Raw genomic sequence first — 12,339 nt, forward strand, 5'->3', positions numbered from 1 at the left:
TTGCGCTATCCCACGAGATTACAACATAACAAACAGAATTTAAAACTATCTTAATAAAATTAAAAGCCTTTGCTTAGCGTGACACAATAAATATGTTTGGCTATGCTGCGAAATGGAGGTTGTTTGTTGTTTATGACTAGTGGCGGTGAGGCGCAGACCAGACCATTTAAAAACCTTGTCAACTCTGTCCTTTTAATTACTGGTATTTTGCGTGGTTTTTCGGAGAATTATCACATGGATTTCTTAGATACCGCTGGCCATGGTATGCAAATACGCTTCAATAGCCCTGTACTGCATACTTCTTTCGTACGTCTAATTACTTAATTAAACGTTTGCTGGTTTAATTAATCATTCGTTTCACATTAGTTGTTTTGAGACTCTTATTTCAGATATTTGTGATATTAGATATTAGAAATGTTAGCTATATTTTATGTGAACTATTTGTCCTACAGTTCCAAGATAGACCAATTTATAGCGACCTCGAAACTTTCTTTCAGGGAAATAAATGTAAAAAATAAATAAATAAATAAATAAATAAATAATAATAATAATAGACTGTGCTGAAAACGCCCTAAAACATGCTTTACTATGTAACTTGACGAATGCAATAGCCTATATATATCACTGTTTATCACTGTTTATTTTTCTGCAAAATTAAATTGAGAGCTCATTCCACCTGCCGCATCAGTGAGCCGACTAACTACACGCTAACCTCTGGTGATCAAAGAAGGCTTATTTGGGTAGGCCCAACTTGAAGCGACATATCGGAGCGAAATCGAGAGCTTAATGTTCAACCCTTGCTCAGAGACCCGCTCTCTGTTCACCCAGCCTCACTGAAAAGAATGGATCGCTGTGTATGCTTCTCTTATCTCGGTGGGCGGAAACGTAATCACACATGAAGGCGCGTCATTGCAATTAAAACCATTTTAATAAAATGACTGTTTCTCCACTATTAATGAGAATTGTTATTGCCTATCTTACCTTGCTTGAGAATACGTTTTAGATTTTTTTTTTTTTTTACTGTTGTCGGATGCATACATAACCTGTTGGCTCTGTTGTTTTTGTTCCTTACCTTTGACATGACCAAAAGGACTAGCTGATAATGCTTTGAAGAATGACTGAAAACGTGGGCAATCAAATACTTGCTGAGAACAATTTTGTTTTGTTCTTTTCTAATCAACGCATCTGACGAAACTACATTTTATCCTCTTCCCACAGTACAGTAGCCGCGGTGATGGGTTGGGATCAGTCTTCCTGTAAGGGTGCGGAGCCTCTTTCGCGCTGTCTGCAATCATAGAGATGTCAAAGGGGCAGCATTAACTAAATCTCTTTAAACAGTCGCGAAGTATGCAACTTTCAAATGGTGGATTCCGTTGGCAGAACTTAAGACAAGTAGCTAGGCCGGACACATAAATAACCTGTAACAAAAGAAAAATACGACAGGCGAGAGAGGAGAAAGAGGTAGGTTTGGCATGTCAGATGCTTGGAGTGTTCATGGGGAAAATATGGAGAATTTTGACAGGTCTTAAGCGGCCTGGCGCCAAGGACTTTGTACACAAGATAAACACAGCAGAGAAGTGTTTGCATGGAGATGGTAACTCAATTTCAAGGAGCATAATTCGACTTAATACAAAAACCTCGGCAAGGAAACAAATACGTTATTATCATGCTTTCTTCAGCACAATCACGCCTTTTTATTAAGTTAACGGTCTAAAGAATTTGGCTACGCCGAATGTCACCAGGCTATTAGCTGTGACTCAGTATTTAGTCATTTGAAAATTAAACGTTTCTTGAAGGAGATATACAGGTTTAGCCAGCCTAACACGTATGACGCTAGACCCTGCCAGAGCAGTTAGGACTTAAGAGCGCGCACTACCTAGTAGAAATAAATAGGCTCGAGCGTTATGTTGACTTTTGTTTATATAATTAGCTCGACGAGTATATACATGGCAAATCATTAACTTCCTTCGTGTGGGGTTAATGTGTTTTCTTTCAATGAGGCTTTTAAAGTAGGCTACTTCAGAAAATGCACTGTAGACACATTTGTGATGCTTTCTCACAGCAATTGTAAAATAAATAATGTATTATTAATAAACGGATATGGCAATCCGTCTTCCAAGCAAAGTCGCAATGTATATTTTGAATTCTTGATTATCGTGATCCATTTCTCTGTATCTGTTTATTATAAGACACATGTCCATTGCTTCAGCCTACGCAAAAACATCAGGAAAAAATCAGGTTATAGGAAAAGTATACATTGTTATATTTATGAATTACTGTAAAAAAAAATCACAAACAGTTATTAACTTGAATATTATATTTATTTTGTATGAATCGTTCGCAACTAATTACTAATAACAAACGTTTAGAGATCCGTAGCGAAGATTTTACACTCTACATTAATCACTTCAGCAAGCTATAAAAGTGACTTGATTCTATGAATGATCTATCAGGTTTTATTGGAAACATATGTAGCCACTGGAGTCAACTGTCTTGTTTTCTGTTTGTTTTGTGATAATGGAATCGTTCCACAAAGTTTTCCACCTGACATCTGTTTAGTAGTGATGCCTGTTACGGTCAAACAGATCATGAGATGCCTATTCTTTACCTTACCATAACTGAAGAGCATGCTGGTTCCTAATGTCGAGGGATTATCCAAACGGTCAGCTGATGTTCTCTTTTTTTCATCCACGAGATGTGGCATCCATACATCGAAGCAAAACAGAACCGAAGGCTCGTAACTGTAGCGGCATAAACTTTCACGTAGCCCTTTCACTTGGAAAGGCTGAGACTCGTCAACCGACTTCAAAGTTTGATGAGAAGAAACGCACCAAGGACCTGCGGCGGCATCTTGGATTTCCTCTGTTCATATTTGTTGTTGCGCTGAAGGTATGAACGTTTGTTTAATGCATGTAGTGTGGAGTAGCCTATCAAGGAATAAGCAATCATCATACGCTTCTCAGATCCAAACAGACGAACATCTTAAGACATTGTTGAAGCGCAACTCCTTCTGTGTGGAAAGTTGTTTGCTCACAACACTCGACAAGAGGTTAGCAAAACATGCACGATTCATTATTACTGTTTTTAACGCATAAAGCTTCAGGGGACATCTTACACTCATCGCTTTTTACATTTGAGGTTATCGATTAATTGCGGCATACAGAAATATTTCAAAGGGGCAAAAAAGTGCTTTGCGTTTCGTTTAACCTGCAAGTTGAAAGGAACAGTGAGCGGATGGGTGCACGCTGTTTGAGGATTCGGGGGTAAATATGAAGTGACAGGAGTAGGTTCTTATTGTAGGACTCCAGCCGCCTGGCGCCAAGCGCCCTTTAACATACGGAGTCCCACTTAATCAAGGATCTGCGCGCGGAGGCCCTTAAAGGTATACGACTGCTTTTAAGCAAAACATTCAAAACTTTGGTGCACTGCTTCGTTGCAACGTGACTACATGACTTTAACATGAAGAAATGCCTGTATCGTTCAGAACACAGAATTCTGTGTGTTGGCTGACTTCCACAAAAAAAAACCACCCTTCGATTAAAGAAGATAAAATGTAGCCCGTGATAAATTATATTATTTGCTAAGTATCTGGAAGTAATGTAACCGATGACCAAACGATTAGCTTAAAATGACTAAACTGACAAAATAGGATCCACCATATTTTTCGCGAAATTATATAGGCATTGGGGTTTTAGCATTTTGTTTTTCTTTGTTTTACTTTATAATTAATCGTGCACTGTTTTGTGCTATGAGATAATTGTCGAACTTGTGTCGCTCGTCTTTGTATCGCGGTTAAACCGAATGTACAGTAGTCTACACAAACAGGCGATCTTAAACGCCCTAGTGCTAAAATATTTTTATGCAGTCAAATTATATAAAGCTTGACCTGACTCTTGATATGAATTATGTGGATACCTCCTTAAACAAGCAAGAAAGTGTTTGTCTAGTTGCCTAGTCTATTCTTAAGCTTCTATTACTCAAAGCATCAAGCTCCAGTCGCAATGCTTTATTTAGCTTAAAACACATGCAAGTCAACTGATTTTCAACAATGCGTCCATTCACTGATTCTGTTCCGTGTCCCGCGTGAGCAAAAAACCTCTCTTTTTTAGTTGTGGAGAGGGAAAAATCTTATTCAAAATGACGAAATTTCAGCCGGAATACGCGCTCTCTCTGCCGGCCGTAGATGTACACAGAGCACTGCTCTGCAGTTGGACTGCGCGTTTGGGGGGAGGGATTTCCAGATCTTTACTCTGTCATTGGTTAATATTTTATTCTGTTGACATGTTTTCTTACTGCAAACGCTTCCGACACCTTCTAGCCCCCCCCCCCCCCCCTCCTCCTCCTTTCCAGAGCCTGGCTGGAGCTGTCAAAACCACGCCTATGGAGCTCCACAATTGGTCCAGAATGCGTAAAATCGGCAATCAAGACTGTTTGGTTCATTAGTGGAGGGAACCGAAGAGGAGGGACATGTAAGATAGCCACGAATCTACAGTGGTCAGGGCAAGACTCAGACCGAGTTCCCATGATTTTCGCATCGACGTTTTCGAAGTAGCTTCGTTTTCTGCAGTGTGTCTTTGGGCGAAGAATGGAAATCGTCGTCCCATACTGAAGTGTGAATGTTGTCCTGACGGATGTTATTACTCTGCCACACCGGATCTTCAGAATCGGGAGTAACCGTAGCCTACCAGTCATTTTCCCGTTTACCTTCATTGGAAACGTCAATGATTTTATTCTTGGCACTGGTTCCCAAAATTCGTCACTGATTTTATCAGTCGTTGAGAAGGCGATTATTATTTTTTGTCTACTGGACATATACGAGTTGTGGGCGCACATTTTCGAATATAATCATTTCATCTTACTTTTTGGATGCACCGATGAGAGATCCAGTTCTCACGCGGACCACTATGGCTTATCACCCTTTTCACGCGCATCGGCCGGCTGACTTCCCCATGTCAGCATTTCTTGCTGCGGCTCAGCCCTCGTTCTTTCCGACTCTCAGTCTGCCTCCGGGTCTCACCAAACCTCTGGCGGACCACGCTCTTTCGGGGGCCGCGGAAGCTGGCTTACACGCGGCGCTGGGGCATCACCACCAGACGGCTCATCTTCGCTCTCTCAAAAGTCTGGAACCGGAGGAAGACGTCGAGGACGATCCTAAAGTTACATTAGAGGCTAAGGAACTTTGGGACCAATTTCACAAACTTGGAACTGAAATGGTCATCACGAAATCGGGAAGGTAACAATTCGTTTAGTTTTGTTTTAATTTAAGGCACTTAAAAGCTTTGTAGAAAGTAGCCTTTTGAACAGATCTTTAGTAATAAGAATATAAGATAATACCCTTAATACTAAAGCAGCGTGTTTCTACATTAAAATGGGTAAACTATGAATAGGTCTTTGAATGTTTAAAATCAAATCGATTGTAAAATGATGAGTGGCAAAGCCCTTAGTTTCAGAAGTAGTCTATGGATCCTAGAACATACAATGCGTAGTGTCAATTAGGAAACCACGAATCACGTCTGTATCTGAATCAAATATATTTATTTCAAAATAAAATTATGGAAAATTATGGGCGGCAGAATTAAAAGCAATATTTCGCAACAGTTATGTCTGTTTTTTTCCTTTATAATCGGAAATTAAAATGCAGCCTATTCTGTAAGTACACAGAGCCATTGCGCCCTTTCCTTTTGCAATGCTTCGGATCTGACTATAAATTGAACATAAAAAAGTCTATTGTTTCGTGGTTCCTCCGACTAGTATGTTTTTTTATATTTGGCGTTATAATGCACATGGATTATAACAGCAGGTTATAATCCATGTGCATTAATGGCCTAAGCATTAGAATTAGGTTAAGGTTTGCCTGTCGATTTTTTGGACAGAATTTGCAGGGCTTACAACTAAAGATTATTTGTTGGCAAATCGTTATTTTAACTCAAAAATAGATTAAACTATTATATTCATTATATTATATTCATTATATTATATTCAAGCGACACGCTATTTTAAAATGCTTACTAGCAAAATATCAAACGTTTCCACATTTGCTCCCTGTCCATAGGAGAATGTTTCCCCCTTACAAAGTTCGTGTAAATGGTCTCGACAAAAAAGCGAAATATATCCTGTTGATGGATATTGTTGCGGCGGATGACTGTCGCTACAAATTCCACAACTCCCGCTGGATGGTAGCGGGAAAGGCCGACCCCGAGATGCCCAAACGAATGTACATTCACCCGGACAGTCCTGCAACAGGAGAACAGTGGATGGCGAAGCCTGTTACCTTCCACAAACTGAAACTGACGAACAATATTTCGGACAAACACGGATTTGTAAGTATCCTGACTATGCATTTGTTCGATGTTTATATCATTGCGTGTATAGCAAAATGGAGTTCCTATTGAAGGTTGTTTTGGGTCTAGATTGTCTTGAAATAAATTAAATGAATTAAATAACCTTTTCACTTTAACTTTTCTATTTATTTATTTTACTTTTATAGCCTGTGTCTGGTGAATTTGGCTATAGGCTATAACAGCAGCAAGGGAAAATGTAGGCTGTAGTTCTTGGCCTATACCGAAATTAATAGCACTAGGCTTTCATATTTTGCATTTATTCAGTGAGCAAAGTTACTAATCTGTATGTTAGTATAATGTGTCCCATTCGTCATCACATACAGTAGACTAGCACAGGCTTTAAACGTACCCTCAGGCATCAGCAGCCCCGCAGTTATTAACGATTTATATGCTGTGGATTAAACAACAAAAAATGCGCTGTCGTAGAAATCCAGGTCAAGGACTTAGACGAAAGGCTGGTCTTAACTCGAGTTTCGAGGAACTCTTAAAGCGACCTTTGACGTCTTGCTGGATCTCATTACTAAGACACGAGAGGGAACTGTGCGGATGTCAGCTCCCCAAAGTGTTCTGACTGGCCCTTAAGTGCAATTTAGCGAGGAAAGCTTTAAAAATAAATGCTACTGGGTTGTAGGGAAAAAACAAGTTCCACATGCCTACTGTTGTGGATTGAGGCTGTGAGCTAAGGTGTTTCTCCCCGCTTTGGCTATAGGGTAGGCCTGGCCTAGCCTTTATCCAATAACAATCACATAGCCTAATTGCCATTTCCCTCCATATCATTAAACCATTCAATAATAAATAATGTGAATAAATAAATGAATTATGGCTTATTTAAAGTTGTCATTATTAATGTAATATATACTGCCACTACGACCTTAACCCAACATTTACTATTAGGCCATCTAGGTTTTCCACTACTGATGCTGCGAATCACAAATTTAACACGCATTTCGGGAGTCTGCATAAGTCAATAAATCCAACCACATGCTGCAGTATATCCGAATGTATACCTTATTGTATACCTTATAGCAAGTTGGACATTTCTAATGAACTAATAACTACTGCATTTTATCTTCCAGACCATACTGAATTCAATGCATAAATACCAGCCCAGGTTTCATATCGTTAGAGCCAATGACATCCTCAAGCTGCCGTACAGCACTTTCAGGACATATGTATTTCCGGAGACTGATTTTATAGCCGTCACTGCATATCAAAACGACAAGGTAAGTTGCAGCCTCGAAGTAGCCTGCTAAATGTTGCCAGGTTAACAGTTTTTTTGAATCCTCGAAATTCCAGCTAAGTCCATTGCAATTTCTTGTACGTTATGATTAAATATTATCTAAATGGTTTATGAAGGAATGAAGATTTTATCGGTAGGCCTATATTAACAAAAACAATCAGGGGTAAACCATTATTGTAAAGCTCCGCATTTTGTAAATCGCCACAGGTTTAGCTGTGTTGTACTTAGCTGGAATAAGGTTTTCAGGAGGTTCCAACTCTCAGATGGTTAAAACAATCGCAAATCCATCGAGGGACCAAAGCATCACGTTCCAAGGACAAACATAATAAAAATATGAAAACGTCTAATGGACATAATGTAGGCTAGAGCAAATAGTTTAACTTACTACTGTATAAAAAAAAATAATAATAATAAAAAAATTTAAAAAAAACAGGCATGGTATGAATACCTTTTCAGTATTGTGTATGGGTTCTACACACTAAATAAATGTGAACTGTTATATTTTTAAATACACTATAGCAATTTTATAATATTTAGCATATATTATTGCATGGAGCCCAACTATAATGTACGTTGACAAAAACACACTAACTGGCAAGTTGGATGGTTTTAATTCGACCAAAATACCCATTGTTGTCCGCAGATTACACAGCTGAAAATTGATAACAATCCTTTTGCCAAGGGATTCCGAGACACAGGAAACGGAAGAAGAGAAAAAAGGTAGATTGCGTTTGCAACGTTAAGATGCCATTTAATGAACAGTCCGTGCTGTCTTTGATGAACATACTAAACTAATTTCAGTTCGATCTTTAGGAAACAGTTAACCCTTCCATCGTTGCGAGTGTACGACGAGCAATGCAAAATGGATCGCGACGGAGGAGATTCAGACGCTTCATCTTGTGAACAAAATACCGGGAGGGAATCGGTTAAGTCTCCTCTCGAAACAGTAACAAGTCCGCTAAAATTCAACAAGACCAATCAAGGTATTTATTTGCATTCTTCTTACTTGATTGTTTTATTTTAATTCTGCTTTATTTAGTAGTTTTATTGGTCATTTTAACCGGGTAATACAATATCAGGCTTCAAAAACACGTGAATCATTAAGATGGAACACTCATAAGCCGCCAGTCATATGTTGGAACTGTTAAAAACGGAAGAAGAAAATATATCCTGGCCAATATTCTAAAATTAAATTCCAAATTAAGTTAGTCTTCTGCCTCAGGCCTACAATGCGTTATAGAGCATCTTTATATATATATATATATATATATATATATATATATATATATATATATATATATATATATATATATATATATATATATTTTATATACACACACATACACACACATACACACACACACACACACACACACACACACACAGGATCGGAGGAATGTTAACACACGAGTAATAAATGAGTTTGACATAAACATGTCAAAGATTTAACCCAGGGAGGAAATGGTTAAATAATTTCCACATGACTTTAGAATATAATTCATAAATTACACGTGGGCCCAGAGATGGGTCTATATGTCCGCTACGCGCATTTATCGTTTGCTCGTGTTTTATTTTATAGATGAGAAAAATTGCATCGAGAGCGACCAAGAACTTGACCAGCACGAGGAGCAGTCTATGACTGAAAACAGTCCAGGTCCGCAACAGCAATCTCCCTTCAGGACAAGCAGTGAGGACAGGGTCAAGGAGAGGCCTGGCCTCGACAACAAAGCGGACTACCTGGATGCGAGCAAAGAAAGCGACTCCGCCTTCCGCATCAGAAACCTGGAGAAAGACAGGTCAGACGGCAAGAGTAACAAAGCATCGGAAAGCACCAAGAAGGATTCGGGTCTAAGCGGGATCAAAGAGAGCTTTTCTCCGCTCGTGGTTCAAACGGAGAGCCCGTCGCACTTCAGCCACCTGCAAAGCCTGGCGCTGTCCGGTTTGCACGGCCAGCACTTCTTTAACCCTTTGACCGCGGGGCAACCAGTGCTGTTTCACCCGAGTCAGTTTGCAATGGCTCCTGGCGCATTCTCCACCATGGGCATGGGACACTTGTTTGCATCTATGTCGGGGACGAGTGGATTAGAGAATGGAGGCCTGTCACCTCAAGGCACGGGGGCATCTGGTTCTTTCCCGTTTCACCTATCACAGCACATGCTTGCTTCTCAGGTAAAAGAAGCGACTATGGATATTTATTTTATATCTACCATAGAAATACAATAAGTATGTATTCGTTGTTTAGCAAATGTATTTTTAAGTAGCCTGGACTGTGCATTTTCCTGTAGGCCTATTTAATTTGGACAATTTAACCGTCACTACAAACAAGATCTACCATTCTCACAAATTGTATTCAGCAAACTGGAGAATTGTTATAGGCTAGTAGCTCAGCAGCTACAGTTGAAAGAGGGCGTAACGTTTGAACTAAGAAAAATCACATCCTTTATTTCTAAACAAGAAGCAGGACGTTGTGTTTTCGTACTAGTATGCGTCAAATAGTAGTCTGTGCATTTAGTCATACTATTTCGCCGCGTCTTTGCAAATAGTTTAAGCAATTAGGCCTACTATAAAACGACCACCTTTGACACGTAAATACATTATTGTTGTTGTTACTTTCAACATGTAATTATTTGTATACTTAATGTAGTAACCAAAATCCTATTTTCCAGGGTATCTCGATGCCGCCATTCGGTAGCCTACTGCCGTACCCGTACACCTACATGGCGGCAGCGGCCGCCGCAGCCTCGTCTCTCCCCGCCGGCAGCGTGGCCTCCTCGCTCCACCGGAACCCTTTCCTGAGCAGTGCGCGACCGAGATTGCGATTCAGCCCTTATCAGATCCCTCAGGGCTCTGGCCTGCTCGCCACCGGACTCCCAAGCGCTCTGAGTGTGGAATCTGGATCCTCCAAATCGGGCAGTAGGGAGAGCAGTCCCGTGTCTGAGCCCCATAGTCACAAGGCCTGTGCCAACCAGAGGGCTGGATCCCCCAAAATGTCCATGAAAGATTCCATTAACGAACTGCAGAACATACAAAGGCTGGTCAGCGGATTAGAAAAACAAAGAGACATGTCCCCAGGTAGAGATTCTCCTAAGTGACCGATCATGACACATTAAACATTTCCGTCCTTTCTCAGTTGGGCACTTTGTGGTGTTTGAAAGCCGCATTCACAATCTCCATCAAAGTTCGTATTTCATAAAAAAATTGAGAAAGCTCGGGTCATAAGAATGTGGGTCCCATGCCTATACACCTGGAATCTGGGGAAAATGTGGGTTTGTCATTGTGTTTTCGAGAGTTTTAACCCAGCGATGAACGAATGACGAATTCAGAACCCAAAGTGTCCTCGTTGAACTGTCCTCATTGATGATTTCTCAATCAGTAAGATAACTCAACTGACGCCGAATCATATGGTTTTGCTTTCTCGCCTGAGCTTGTCCATAAGTAGCCTACTACATTTCAAAAGGGACTGACAACGTATCTACAGGATGGGATGGTCAACATATTGCTTGTGTCTGGGACCTGTTTTTCTAATTATTTATATGTAATATTAAAACAGAAATTATGTAAATACGTTGAATTGATCCAAGAAGATACATTTTAATTTATTCGAACTGTACATTGGTGTGTAAATACTATTTAGTTTTCAATTTGTTACATTTATATTTTCCCAGTTACCTGACTGTATATGAATATTACGTAGCGCTTGTTTGTATGAAACTGAATGTGTTTCGATGTTTGTCATGCATTGCAGTTTATGTTTTGCGACGTGTGAAGGAAAGGCGCGACACTGCAAATCTTGCTTTCTGATGCTAGGTTTCATTTCGTAGTCCTAAATGCAATTTATTGCGTTGCAAGTTTTAATACAGTGATAGGCAGGGACATCTCAGGTTTCCTTTTTTCAGTCTGTCCCGGAAAGAGTCTTTAAAAAACAAACAAAAAACGTTCCTCATCCAAGAGATGTTATTCTGACATCCTCTTTGGGCTGGATATTCGGGTAAATTACCATGGTTTTGTTGCATTCTTTACATTTCAATAAAATAAAAGTGTTGCACACTTGATTGGCCTTTTTTTTCGCAAGCGGTTGTTATCGATTGGCCTATATAACCAGATATGCCGCATTATTTTAGTTGCGCTATATTTCTATTAACATTCTCTCTTTTTACCGTTTAATGTCATCGAGGTGGCCGGTTATGTCAGAAAGTTGAACATCTCCGTAAACGCCTACATTTGTTGGGCCTGATAATTAAAGTGTTGGTTCCTAATTACAGTATTTGTCTTATGTCGGTCTGGTATGGATTATAGGATTTATCGCGCAACGCTTAACGTGAACGGTTCTCTACCTTATACCGGCGTAAGATGATACACCTGCGCCATCTGTTGATCAGTTTCGGTGAATTTCCCTGAACGAATACTCACAGTCATGTATTTGCAGTTTTCCTGCTTCGTCTGTATTAAAATCTACAATGGCAACTTAACTGTGATCTTGTGGGTTTGTATGAGTAGGATACTTGTGGCTTGGAAATTGAATAAACATTTTATAAGCTAAGAGCCTACACTTTAGTGTAATATTTATTTAACAAAGAAAATAACACATGCCTAACAAATATGGAACCACTTGGAAAAGGAGTTATTTGCTATAGATCTATTTATTTTAGGCTTTGTTGGTTAGAAATTATTTAGCATTTGTGGAAAATTTACCTAGATGACATGTATAAACTATTATATTCGTTGTTCGTTTATGTTTTGTTTTTTATGTTACAAGCA

General features: G+C 39.5%; 1 protein-coding gene across 2 annotated transcripts; it reads left to right on the forward strand.

Moving 5' to 3' along the window:
* The first annotated feature begins 4,417 nt into the window (after positions 1-4,417).
* Positions 4,418-11,628, forward strand: tbx2a (T-box transcription factor 2a). Of its 2 annotated transcripts, none has more exons than XM_027023766.2 (7): positions 4,418-5,233; positions 6,053-6,320; positions 7,418-7,564; positions 8,225-8,301; positions 8,383-8,564; positions 9,161-9,750; positions 10,248-11,628. In XM_027023766.2, exons 1-7 carry the CDS (start codon positions 4,875-4,877, stop codon positions 10,671-10,673), a joined length of 2,049 nt encoding a protein of 682 aa, XP_026879567.2. In that variant the 5' UTR covers positions 4,418-4,874; the 3' UTR covers positions 10,674-11,628. The 2 variants fall into 2 exon arrangements, with proteins under 2 accessions (XP_026879567.2, XP_026879568.2); XM_027023767.2 differs by having other exon boundaries at positions 8,395-8,564.
* The last annotated feature ends 711 nt before the right edge of the window (positions 11,629-12,339 follow it).

The sequence above is a fragment of the Electrophorus electricus genome, chromosome 6 (assembly GCF_013358815.1).
Source record: "Electrophorus electricus isolate fEleEle1 chromosome 6, fEleEle1.pri, whole genome shotgun sequence".
NCBI lineage: Eukaryota > Metazoa > Chordata > Actinopteri > Gymnotiformes > Gymnotidae > Electrophorus > Electrophorus electricus.

Bases quoted from the DNA above. Each gene is read 5' to 3' on its own strand.
- tbx2a (XM_027023766.2), top strand. From the start codon at position 4,875: ATGAGAGATCCAGTTCTCACGCGGACCACTATGGCTTATCACCCTTTT. The intron at 5,234-6,052 runs GTAACAATTCGT...CCCTGTCCATAG, and splicing joins GTCATCACGAAATCGGGAAG to GAGAATGTTTCCCCCTTACA. The intron at 6,321-7,417 runs GTAAGTATCCTG...TTTATCTTCCAG, and splicing joins TTTCGGACAAACACGGATTT to ACCATACTGAATTCAATGCA.